The 12740-nt window shown below is 41.7% G+C and overlaps 1 protein-coding gene across 3 annotated transcripts; it reads left to right on the plus strand.

The window, feature by feature from the left end:
* The first annotated feature begins 1859 nt into the window (after positions 1 to 1859).
* Positions 1860 to 9028, plus strand: LOC135543403 (ELAV-like protein 1). Of its 3 annotated transcripts, none has more exons than XM_064970627.1 (7): positions 2741 to 2776; positions 2923 to 2982; positions 4790 to 5006; positions 5909 to 6012; positions 6890 to 7043; positions 7133 to 7358; positions 7471 to 9028. In XM_064970627.1, exons 1-7 carry the CDS (start codon positions 2756 to 2758, stop codon positions 7793 to 7795), a joined length of 1107 nt encoding a protein of 368 aa, XP_064826699.1. In that variant the 5' UTR covers positions 2741 to 2755; the 3' UTR covers positions 7796 to 9028. The 3 variants fall into 3 exon arrangements, with proteins under 3 accessions (XP_064826701.1, XP_064826699.1, XP_064826700.1); XM_064970628.1 differs by having other exon boundaries at positions 4790 to 4973; XM_064970629.1 differs by lacking the exons at positions 2741 to 2776; positions 5909 to 6012 and adding an exon at positions 1860 to 1972 and having other exon boundaries at positions 2777 to 2982; positions 4790 to 4973.
* Positions 9029 to 12740: the final 3712 nt, after the last annotated feature.

The following is a 12740-nucleotide window of genomic DNA, read 5'->3' on the forward strand; positions in this document are numbered from 1 at the left end:
CGTCGCCAAACCCACTGGCTCCAGGTCGTCTATGTCTTTGCTAGGTAAAGCCCCGCCTTATCTCAGCTCACTGGTCACCATAGCAGCACCCACTCATAGCATGTGCTCCAGCAGGTATATTTCACTGGTCATCCCCAAAGCCAACTCCTCCTTTGGCCGCCTTTCCTTCCAGTTTTCTGCTGCCAATGACCGAATCGAATTGTAAAAATCACTGAATCTGGAGACTTATCTCCCTCTCTAACTTTAAGCATCAGCTGTCAGAGCAGCTTACTTATATACTTGTATACTTACTGTATACAGCCCATCTGTAAATAACACATCCAACTTCCTCATCCCCATATTGTTATTTTAATATTTTGCTCTTTTGCACCCCAGTATCTCTACTTGCACATCGTCATCTGCACATCTATCATTCCAGAGTTAATGCTAAATTGTAATTATTTCGCCTCTATATCCTATTTATTGCATTACCTCCCTAATTCTTACTACATTTGCACACACTGCACATAGACTTTTCTATTATGCTATTAACTGTACGTTTGTTAATCCAATGTGTAACTCTGTGTTGTTTTTGTCACACTGCTTTGCTTTATTTTGGCCAGGTCACAGTTGTAAAAGAGAACTTGTTCTCAACTGGCCTACCTGGTTAAATAAAGGTGAAATAAAATAATACATCCAACACAGGTGTGGAGAGTCACCTACTTGTGAGAATCGCCAAAGTGAATTGCCTGGATTTCACTGGTGTATTTACACAGGGAGTTCTCTTTAAAGACTCAATGAGGTTCTCAATGTTGTTGCAGCTGATCACTTTGTGATACTGTAATTGGTCCACCATGAACTGAGGTTGGCGTGGGTTTTGCAGAGGCATGTATCCCTATCCTGGACTGTTGGCTTTATAACTTAAAAAGCACATATTTTGCAGAATTCCTAGTAGGACATTTTAATCTCTGAATATTCCCTCTTCTGATAACGGATCTGATTTGTGCCATTCAAGAAGCGCCTTTTGCTTTTGCTTTTTCTTTTCTTGTTCCTCGTTAGTTTGTCCTTTTCCCCCTGTTGTTGCTCTACACTCTTAAAAGAAAAGGTTCCTGGAGTATCCTTTAGGGGTTCTTCAGATTGAAACTGTGGGAGAACCCTTTGAAAGGGTTCATCAAAGAACCCCTCTTAATGGATCCTCTAAGAGCCTTTTGAATAACATTTTGGGGTTCATTTTTGAACTACCTCCCCTATTATTATTATTAATAATAATAATACACAACAATAAAACAATATTTTAGTAGTCAGTGTTTATAAAAAAAAATATACCACAAATTAAAGAAATTATAACCTGTTTCGAAATGATGACAATAAAAATATATTCTCTACACAAACAATATGTACATTACATTTGGAACAACTGTCTGCTGCAGCCATGTGCTTCAGTGTCACAAGTTTCCATGGTAACTAAATTAACATTCTCACCACTACCAAAGGACAGGTATATTTTGTATAAAAACAAAACAATATAAAGGGCACACTCACTAAATATTGATATAGATTTGATTTAATTGACTCTTTCTCTAGTAGATAACATGACATGTGTAATTATTAACGTGTTCTCATAGAAAAACATAGTAGAAGCTCTAAAGGACAAAACAGTGAAATTGAGGTATAAAATGCATCTGAAAAGTTGCTAAAATACCTGATAGAGACGTGTTCAAAATATCTCGGGTGATTGTCCTGTGAACTTAACATATATAAAAACATATGTTTAAATAAAATCCCCCAAATTGACCCTGAGGACATAGAAGTGCCCGTAGTTGCCAAGGGCAGTAACAAATCATCTGCAGAGGTGGGCGTGGATCTGCTTTCGTCAGCGGTCCTCTTGGTTTTGGTGCCTGCAAGAAGGAGCTGTCAGCTAACGTTAGCTAGCTAAAAAAACACGGAACGATTGACAGACAAGAACAGCGAAAGCACCAACGACAAAAAGCTGGTAAGTTAGCTATATGGTTGTCGAACTAGCTATGTTGTAGTAATCCAGTTGATTTACTATTTCGCTCTGCTACAACAAAGCCGAATGCCAGCAATGCGGGTTTGGAGGCCCCACCAGTGCCAGATAGCTAACCACAGAATGATATTTGAGCAATTTTTTTGCCAGCTTGGCTAATCTAGCTAGGTGGCTAACTGTAGCTAACAAGGCCCTGAACAAGGTGTCGGAGTTTCAGGTGGGAGAGAGGGACCGCATTCAACACATGCTCGCGAAAATAAGGGAACGGTGGGCATATGGCCTAGTTAATTAACGTTTTCCTGCAGCAATGTGTTCGCCAACGTTAATTAGCAGGGCAATGTCCATTTGCTTTGCGTCAGGAAATGTTTTTTTCTTTCTTTTGCATTTAGCAAACTAGCTAGTTATTAACTAGCCAGCTAGTAAGCAACCAAAGTGTTCACGCCCCCTGGCGTAAATAGTTGCTAGATATTTATATAACTCGCTAGGTACTAACGTTAACTAGCTCACCCAAACTAGCAACTAACGTTGCGGTAGGAATGTTTTGCTCTCATTTGTCTACCGTAGTGCTCGATGAGGCAACGTTAGCCACAAACAGGCCAAATCTAGTTACAGTAGATGGCTAATATGTTAGTTCGCCAACGTGCTAGCTAGCTACTGTGTACAGTCTGGTTGCTAATGAAACATGCCACAAATCATACGTCATCAAGATAACAGTCGTAATAGCTCAGTGGTCGTAGGCCAGTTAGCCACTCAGGGACTAACAAAATAATGCTCTGCTCTTCTTCACAGGTGCGTCAGAAGTAGGAGGCCCAATTTACCGTTTCGTTTTTGTTTAGCTCATTATTAATTTAATTTAAAACAAACCCTACCCCCTCCTCACCCCAATTTTTTTGTTTGTCCCATATACATTATTTTGTTTGTGATACCTCCTCCAGCTTTGGGAGCAGCGAGGGGTCTTCATGGCTGTTCGAAGAGGCCACATCAGGTACCTAAAAGTGAGTATGACTTTTCCCATTAGGGGAGGATCTAGATCAGTCCTAAAGTAATTATATTGTAACAATTGGAATCTAGCTAGCTAGCTATTTAATATGATTACATGAATGTTGTGTGTTGGCTCATGGTTTTCGAATGTATTGATAAACACTGGGGCTTCAATATCACTCTATATACACTCCTACGCTTATTAACATACTGGTATAAATATTTATTATTGCTCGCAAAAGTAGAGAAAAGAGCATAGAAATTATCCTCATAGTCAAACCCATCAGTATTGGTCATCATGTTTACGAGTGAAATACAGGAGTTTCATTCATCCAAGGGCCTGCTGGATGGCTAACTGTCTTACCCCACAGAATACACAATCAGATAGCCCCTCTGAATGAATGGAGCTCTGTCAGAACACAGCACTGAGGCCTGGTCAAGGGGATGCAATATTCAGAACAGGGGTAGCAGCTAGCTAACCCTCTTCCCACTGGGCAGGGGTTGTGTTAGAGTTCAATCTGCATTTTCAAAACGCAGGCCATTAAAAAAATCTGTTTTAAACCATTTCACCTGAGTTTTTTTATATTGAAAGTTGTTTTTTGTTGTTGCTTCAGTCGAGTGATTGATGGGTTTGCTACTAGTTCTGCGTCACAGAACACACGTTAGTGCAACACATTCAGCAGAAAATAGCTTAATTTTCATCAGATGACAACAGAAGTGCAACACTATTTGGCTAGCAGTCACACAGGTACATTTTCTTACATATGAAAAAGCATGGTATTTTTTTCAAAAACGTTACATGACCATCGTATTTCTAATGTTTATCATAGAAAGACTGTAGCCAGGTACATTTCCTAATGTTTTGCTTCAATTTAATTGAGCATTTACCATAAAATAGTCACATTTTTAACTGGAGAAAATGAGCCTACACCTAGAAAAGTAACGGAGAAAAGTAGCTACACATGAGTCAGAGTGCTGTCTGCTGATTATAATGCCTGTCCGTGAATTCGCATCTGAGTGGAGTGCAACTGAAGCACAAAATGAGTCTGATACCGAGCAGGAATTACAATAAGCATTTTAGGTTTGCTTTTGCAAAACGCAGCAAAATATTTATTGTTTTTTATTTCCTGTGTAAAAAAACGCAGAATTCTGGGTAAGCAGGCGTTTGCTCACAAGGCAGGTTCTAACATCCATGATGGCTGATTCTATTAATCAACACTTCAAAGCAGGGCTTGAGCAAAAGCCTGCACACCCAGTAGCTCTCTGGGAGGAATGGTTGGTTACCCCTGGTTTAGAACTCTGTCAGACCATAACCAGGCTTGGTCAGTGGGATGAAGTGATTCGAACACTGCAGAAATAAGTGAAATGTGGTGGGTCTGACAGGGGGAGTTTCTCCATTCTACACCACAGAATCATCTCAATGTTCTGTGACCTTTGTGGTCTCTGGATCTCAACCTCTTATACCAGAGCAGTGTCGGGGGCTGGCTGGGTATAGGTGTGTTTTAAAATAATGCCTGGCCCATGATTATGTAGAGTAGCTGAGAGTTGAGTCTGGTTGTGAAAGCACTGCAGGTGATTAACTTGTGGGTAAGAGGAGCTACAGTCACTGCTGCCATCCACCATGGTGCTCATACATCTGGGGCGTAATTAGGCTCTGTAGATTAGGATACTATGTTTACAATGTTGCATGTAGAATTGTAAATTTTTTTGTTTTCCTTTTATGATTTAAAATCTGCATCCCGTTGCCGTTTCAGCCATGCTGGTTTACTTCCGAATGCCTGTTTCTCTTCCTTAACTGTGCTCCCCTCCCTCCCTCCCCAGGAGGTGTATGACATGTCCAACGGCTACGAGGATCACATGGGAGGAGGAGATGAGGTGCCGGATGCCAAGACCAACCTGATAGTCAACTACCTTCCCCAGAGCATGAGCCAGGATGAGCTACGCAGCCTCTTCAGCAGCATTGGCGAGGTGGAGTCCGCCAAGCTCATACGGGACAAAGTGGCAGGTACGGAACACCTTGTCCCACAATGCACTACAGGTGTGTGACCTCTGACCTTGGAGTAGAATGGATGGAGTAGAATGGATGGAGTTTACAGGGGTGTGTTCGGTGAACATTTTGCTATGTTGCGTCCTACTGAACACGACTCAAGGGTACCTTTAACAAACCGCGGGGACCCCCCATAATTGTTGATATATTACAAAGGGCACCTCCATAACATGTTTGTTCAAGCCAACCAGTCAGTGTGTAGAGTAACTGGTATACTGCCCTGTCTGCCTCTTGTAGGTGTATGAGAACTTCTAATGAGACATCTTTGACATGCTCACTAGTAACTTTGTGGTGAGATGTTTGTAGTATCTATGCAAGCAGCTTTATGTCATATGTTCTGCTTAGGACTGTCTCGCTGCAATTTGAACATTTGTCCTCATTTGTTTTGTATAAGGCTGTTGGTGTAGATATTTACCCATGCTCTCGATCTGTCCGTGATGGGCTCGGCATTCCTTATTCCAGGAAAACAGCCCAGTTTTGTTGAAGCCTATTTCTTTGTTACTTGTTTTACGACTATAAACCATCAAAATAAAGAAAGTCGCACACTCCATGTGTAATCTCCCAGCAATGTAATGGGTATTTACCAACTTTTAGGCATCACTGTGCCTTCTTCTGGGCGCTGGAAACGTTGGTAAATACCCATTAAATTGCTGGGAGATTACACATGGAGTGTGCAACTCTATTTTTGATAGTTTATTTCCCGTTAGTCAGCACCTCCACACACCTATTATTCTGGGTGTGCTCCAGCTCATGTTTTTTTTATCTACTTGTTTTACGACTAGCATGCATTGTGTAGATTTGTTTTGTTTAATCATTTATTTGACCAGTGTGCCGATTTTTTTGAAACTATACAACGTTTTTTTGTTTTATTGTTTTCCTTTTTTTTTCTCTAGGCCACAGTTTAGGGTACGGATTTGTTAACTATCTTACCCCTAGCGATGCAGAAAGAGCTATCAATACTCTGAATGGACTAAGGCTACAGTCTAAAACTATCAAGGTAACGTGCAATAAGGTGTTCCTACAGTACTGTGTCAACCCAACCATGTCATGTCATTTAAACTAGCCCTTCTCTACTGAGGCTGACTGTCAAATCCACCCCTCGACGCTTCCTCCTAGGCCCTCCTATGGATCTGAAAGGATTGTGTGGGTGTTAGCAATATGGTGTAATGTTAGCCTTTGTTTGCCCTTTGCTGATACATTTAGTTTCAGATGGGCATGTAGTGCCAGTGGTTTAGGGTTGGCTTTGGGAATCTGCGTTAGTGCGGGTCTATATTAGACAGGACCACGTCTGATAGATCACTGGCTTCTGACGGATGGACTAGAGAAGTGCAACTGTATTTTCAGCCTTATTGAAGATTAAACTTTATTTTAATTTCTTTATTCGGCACCACTACTTCAGGTTGCTATTTTTACACGTTAAATTATAAATTAAGTTTGGAACTTTTTATTTGGTTTTGTACAAGAGAGAAAAAATGACTCCTGGAATGTTTTTCCCGGTGTTGATTTTGTTACTATAATTGTTGTCTACTTAATTTTGAAAGTCCTACTTTGATATTTCCCACCACAGCTTACTACGGGAATAGTTTTCCTACGGAAAACCCACATTTTCACTATTTAATTTTCTAGTTTTGGAGACATTACTCATTCTAAAAGTAAACTCACGTTTTTGTCAATTCAAAACATAGGGCAATTACAAAACATTAATTCACCAGGATTGCAAAAAGATATAGAAACATAATAAAAACAACCTTCCAACATCCACTTTTTAAGTAATTTCTGGCTAGATATAATTCGGGGTTGTGTGTAATCCTCAGTAGTACACACTGATATTGTCAGTGGTGTTTAATGTGCTATGTGCTGCCCTCTGGTGTTAGGTTTCATATGCGCGGCCGAGCTCTGACACCATTAAAGACGCCAACCTGTACATCAGTGGCCTGCCCAAGACCATGACCCAGAAAGACGTGGAGGACATGTTCGCTCGCTACGGACGCATCATCAACTCCCGTGTGCTGGTCGACCAGGCCTCGGGTAGGACCACACAGACACACTCTAGAACCAGGCCCCGCTGTGTTCGTCTGTCTCTCAGCTGAACCTGTCCTGTTCATTTCTTTTCCCAGGCCTGTCTCGGGGGGTGGCGTTCATCCGGTTTGACAAGCGAGCGGAGGCCGAGGACGCCATCAAAGACCTTAACGGACAGAAACCCCCCGGATCTGCTGAGCCAATCACAGTGAAGTTTGCTGCCAGTCCCAACCAGGCCAAGAACACTCAGCTCATATCGCAGCTCTACCACAACCAGGGACGCCGCTTTGGAGGGCCAGTTCACCACCAGGCTCAGAGATTCAGGTAACACACACACTGGAAGTGTTGTCCCCTCTCAGGTTCTCTAAAATGAGTGTGGAGCACATCAGTGACGAGAGGCAGAGTGGTAACCCTAGCCCCCTCTGTCCTCCCCCAGGTTTTCTCCCATGTCTGTGGACCATATGAGCGGTATGTCTGGGGTGAGTGTGCCGGGGAACGCCACCGCTGGCTGGTGCATCTTCATCTACAACCTGGGCCAGGACGCCGACGAGGGCATCCTGTGGCAGATGTTCGGGCCCTTCGGCGCCGTCACCAACGTCAAGGTCATCCGCGACTTCAACACCAACAAGTGCAAAGGCTTCGGCTTTGTTACCATGACGAACTACGAGGAGGCCGCCATGGCGATCGGCAGCCTCAATGGTTACCGCCTTGGGGACAAGATCCTACAGGTGTCGTTCAAGACCAGCAAAGGCCACAAGTAGAGAGAAATGGTGGGGGGGATAGAGGGAGGAGAGAAACCTCACGCCAGGCTTCTAATATGGAGGGTAAATTGCCACAGTTTGACAAAACAAACTTGTTTTTAGCGTTCTCACTAAGCCCATTCTCACTTTGCATCTTTGTACTAGTCTAACAGAGAGTCTAGGCTGAGTTTGATATTTCTCTTGTTTTGTTTTTTTACTCATGATTTGGGATGTTCCAAACGCAGTTATCAATGTCCATCCTGATATGGTGACCAATTTCACAATTCAAGACTAGATTGTTTTTCCTGTGAGACTAAACTAGTGTCACTATGTGCCATATGAATGGTAGGACCACGGTAGGGACTTGGAGAAGGATGTGCTACAGTCATACGTCTAGTCCCTCACTGTAGTAGGAAGCATGCTGTCTTAGATGCTGTTTCCAGTGTAGAAATAGATGCCTTAAGTTACCACCCGCACACCCTGTCAAGCCATCCACTGTCTCCAACCATTCTAAATGAAAAGCCCTTTTTAAATCCTTATTGTATAATGTCAGCCGTTTTGACAAACCATGCATTGGTCTTCTCTCACCTTGCAGAATCCGTTTTATACACAGCAAGTTAGGTACTGAATGGTACCATTACATAGCAGCGCGTGTGTCCCGTTTTTGGGGGTCTTTTAACAGTTGAATCTCTGAGAGGCCATGTAAAAAGGTCTGTAGATTTTAAAGTAGGAAAGTGTTTAAGAAGGACCAAAGAAATGGAAGGATATGCTCTAACTGCCCCAGGGCCCGTATTCACATGCTGATCTAGGATCAGTTTGGCCTTGTCGATCCTCGATCAGCATTCAGTCCTCTGAGAAGCTTTGTGAATAGGGAAAGATGCTTACTGTTATGACTCATTTCTCCTCACCAGTAATAGTTTGGGCATCTGAACAACCGGTACGAACTCTGAATCTAACACAGTGGAGCAACACTGCTCTCTCTCTCTCATCCAGTTTTCTGTTTTTGTATATAAAAACAAAAGTTGTCTATCTTTTGATGTTTTTCGTGAATTTTCTTTCTGAGAGACTAACTTTTCTTTTTCCGTCGAAGCGTAGATTACTCATCGGAGAGTTGAAGAGCATTTAATTTTTACTGCTCATCTCGAGCTAAAGAAGAATTTATGGCCTTTGTGATTTATTTTTGTTGGTATAGATTTGTTTTGATTGTTTTACTTTGCATATGCAATTATTAAATTTTAGTTAGATTTGACTCAACATTTTGGTTTTGTTTCTTTTATTTCTTCAGATTTGGTTTGGGATTTTTCGTTTGGGTTTTCTGTTCAGATTGTAGAGCTACAGACACCAGATTGCTAATATGATGATACTACAGTATGACACTACTCACCTCACTCCCATTGAGATATTACAGGACGTTTGAATGATCAACATAAGGTTTAGCTAGACTCCAAGATGGTCTGAAGGCCAAGAGGATGCAGTCTCCAGTATAAAACACCTCAGACGTTGGCCTTATTTTCATTCAAACTTATGTGTGAAACATGAGGCAGAGGGCTTTCAGGGTTTCAAAGATGGGAGTCCTTCATGTTAATAGGATCTAGGAGTTACTGATCAAATCAAAGTTTTTGTCACTTGCGCCGGATACAACAGGTGTAAACCTTACAGTGAAATACTTACTTACAGGCTCTAACCAATGGTACGGGGGGGAAAAGGCGCGTATGTAGGTAAGTGATGAAACCCATAAGGAGTCTTCTAATACAGGTACGGCAGGAGGCAGTTTGTCACTTATGGACCTTCTTTGATCTGCCTTGCAGCCAACAAACACAGTCACCCTGAGAAACTGTGCCTTTTTTTATTTTTATAAATGTGCAATAACCTAAAAGAGGGTTAAAAAAAAAACCCAGCTAAACCCAGGCATTTTCAAGTGATGTTTTTAGACTTAAAATAAGAGGACTTTGTAATCGGGAAGAAGACTGCCGGATGATCTGTTTTTAACATATCTTGGTTGTGCACTTTTCATCACCAAGGCCTTTTCTATGTAGATTTGAGAATGTAGTCTGTTGGAGAGAAAATAACTGACTACAGCAGCACCACAACACAGGATCAGTCAACTGGCATTAGTTAGTTTCCTGCTGCAGCAGATCTAGGATCAGTTTACTCTTACACAGTCCTAACCTTCACCATAATGGGTGACAGTTGTTTTAGAAAATTAGGGCCTTGTCTCCTGGACTTTCAATAGAGATTCTCCATTGAGCATGATTTTATGTCCAGGAGTAGGCTTAATCTGGGTTCTGGGAACAGCCTATAAACCAGACTGAAACGTTACCAGAGAGTGGTTATTCTGAACCGGAAACGTTACCAGAGAGTGGTTATTCTGAACCGGAAACGTTACCAGAGAGTGGTTATTCTGAACCGGAAACGTTACCAGAGAGTGGTTATTCTGAACCGGAAACGTTACCACAGAGAGTGGTTATTCTGAACCAGAAACGTTACCACAGAGAGTGGTTATTCTGAACCAGAAACGTTACCAGAGAGTGGTTATTCTGAACCAGAAACGTTACCACAGAGAGTGGTTATTCTGAACCAGAAACGTTACCACAGAGAGTGGTTATTCTGAACCAGAAACGTTACCACAGAGAGTGGTTATTCTGAACCAGAAACGTTACCACAGAGAGTGGTTATTCTGAACCGGAAACGTTACCACAGAGAGTGGTTATTCTGAACCGGAAACGTTACCACAGAGAGTGGTTATTCTGAACCAGAAACGTTACCACAGAGAGTGGTTATTCTGAACCAGAAACGTTACCACAGAGAGTGGTTATTCTGAACCAGAAACGTTACCACAGAGAGTGGTTATTCTGAACCAGAAACGTTACCAGAGAGTGGTTATTCTGAACCAGAAACGTTACCAGAGAGTGGTTATTCTGAACCAGAAACGTTACCAGAGAGTGGTTATTCTGAACCAGAAACGTTACCAGAGAGTGGTTATTCTGAACCGGAAACGTTACCACAGAGAGTGGTTATTCTGAACCAGAAACGGCACTGGAGGGGGAGTGGCTCACTTGCTTGACTTTTTGTTCTCATCCTTTTGATATTTTTCTATTGTGTTCTACTCTATTGAGTTCTACTAATCAGCTCTTGCTTTTCTAGCTTCTCAGAGTGCTACTATGTTGAAATGCTAGTGAGGTTACAGGAATAGCTGGATTATGGTTAACCTCTGTTTTTAGCCTTAATTTATGTGGGAGAGATGGAAGAACGTTGCAACAGCAGAGGCACAAAGATGTCATTTATTTGACTTGTATGTAGTTTTACATGTTTGTAAATTCTTTGTTGGGAGTTTTTTTCCTTTTGACTTTATGAATGGATTCATTTTGATTTCCTGTTTGGTTTTGAAGGCAGGCCTGTTCAGAACCTGTCTAGCAAGTACATTGAATAAAATCTCTGAAAGCTTTATAAGGCTCTGCAGGATCATCCTTTTGGCTTGTGTGTACTGTGAGGAAGGGGTGGGCGAAAATGTTATGCTCAAATCATTACACTTCAAATTGGATTAGAAAATAACTGTACAAGTATCTTGCATATACACAAGTTTCATTTCTATAAAAAAAAACATTTTGAGGAGTTTCTTCAAGATCCTAGGTGTTGAAAGATGTACATCACAGTGAAATCTACTGTAAATCTACCAATAAGACATTGAAATATCAGTTATCCGTTCTGTATTTGTTATAATTCAGTTGACAAGAGGTAGCGATGAGGGGTTTTACCCATAGTCACTGACTGTATATTTAAACTCATTTTCAGTATAAAGTCCTATCAATTTCAGCACTATTGAGAACATTAAGGCAACTCCAAAACCTGACTGCAAAATAAAAATGTGCAAGTGCAACATTTTAAGTTTAAACCATATAAAAAAACTATTACTAAATAAACAATATTCACACTCACAGTTGTGTGTTACACTACCGTTATATATCTCTGGAACCCTCAAACTCAACTCTGGATCTCAAAGTTAATTCCACTGCATTGTTCCCCTCTAATCAGGGACTGATTTAGACCTGGGTCACCAGGTGGGTGTAATTAATTAGCAGGTAGAACAGAAAAACCAGCTGGCTCTGGACCTCATAGGGTAAGAGTTGAATACTCCTGTCCTAAAACATTGTATCTTCATGCAAGTATCCATAGCCATTCTGATACCAAACAGGGTTTCAAAAAACCTCTGTGAAAGTTATTGCCATCTATCTTTACAGTCCCCAGTACATTGAACCAAAATGGTGTCCATAATGCCACCTGGTTGCCTAGAAAATGTGCTGTACTGCAGTACATTGTAGCAGCAAAATGGTGTCCTGAGCAGAATCTGCATTGAGCTAAAGAAGGAAAACTGACTCGGACATAACATGCACCCTGGTGGACCTACTGTATAAGTCCCTGTCACTGGTAGGTTACAGTAGCCTAGCCAGTCACAAAACGAAGAGGAAAACCTGCTTCCTCATCATGGCACAGGTGTGATCATCAGACAATAAAACGTTGAACATTTACCAGACACTAACCAAAGTGACTTAGTGGTGTGAGCACACCATCAGCCATCAACTGATCCATCAGAGAACATTAAGAAGACATTATAGTCAACTCCTGATAAATGCACATCAGAAAAGTGCAAACTCTGTTTCAGTGCAGGGTTGTTTCCCAGTCCCATTGTAATTCCCCAGTCCCATGCCATTGATATCAGGACAACTCTATGTATATTCATGTGAATAGAATTGTCTCTGTTGAAGGCAGGCAGTGCCCCCTGCTGTCTGTCCAGTGAAAGTGTCTCAGACCAAACAGAGTTTGTCTGTGACGCAGGTTGTAGCAGGGAACGGGTTTGTTTGTGACACTGCATGTAGAAGGGGACCGGTTTCTCTGTGATACAGGTTGCAGCCGGGGACCGGTTTCTTTGTAACAAAGGTCACAGATTGTAACAGGAAATGGGTTTCTC

The sequence above is a fragment of the Oncorhynchus masou genome, chromosome 7 (assembly GCF_036934945.1).
Source record: "Oncorhynchus masou masou isolate Uvic2021 chromosome 7, UVic_Omas_1.1, whole genome shotgun sequence".
Classification (NCBI taxonomy): Eukaryota; Metazoa; Chordata; class Actinopteri; order Salmoniformes; family Salmonidae; genus Oncorhynchus; species Oncorhynchus masou.

Coding starts and splice junctions, on each gene's coding strand:
- LOC135543403 (XM_064970627.1), top strand. CDS start 2,756: ATGCTCTGCTCTTCTTCACAG. Junction 2,777..2,922: donor TGCTCTGCTCTTCTTCACAG/GTGCGTCAGAAG, acceptor TACCTCCTCCAG/CTTTGGGAGCAGCGAGGGGT. Junction 7,044..7,132: donor GCTGGTCGACCAGGCCTCGG/GTAGGACCACAC, acceptor TTCTTTTCCCAG/GCCTGTCTCGGGGGGTGGCG.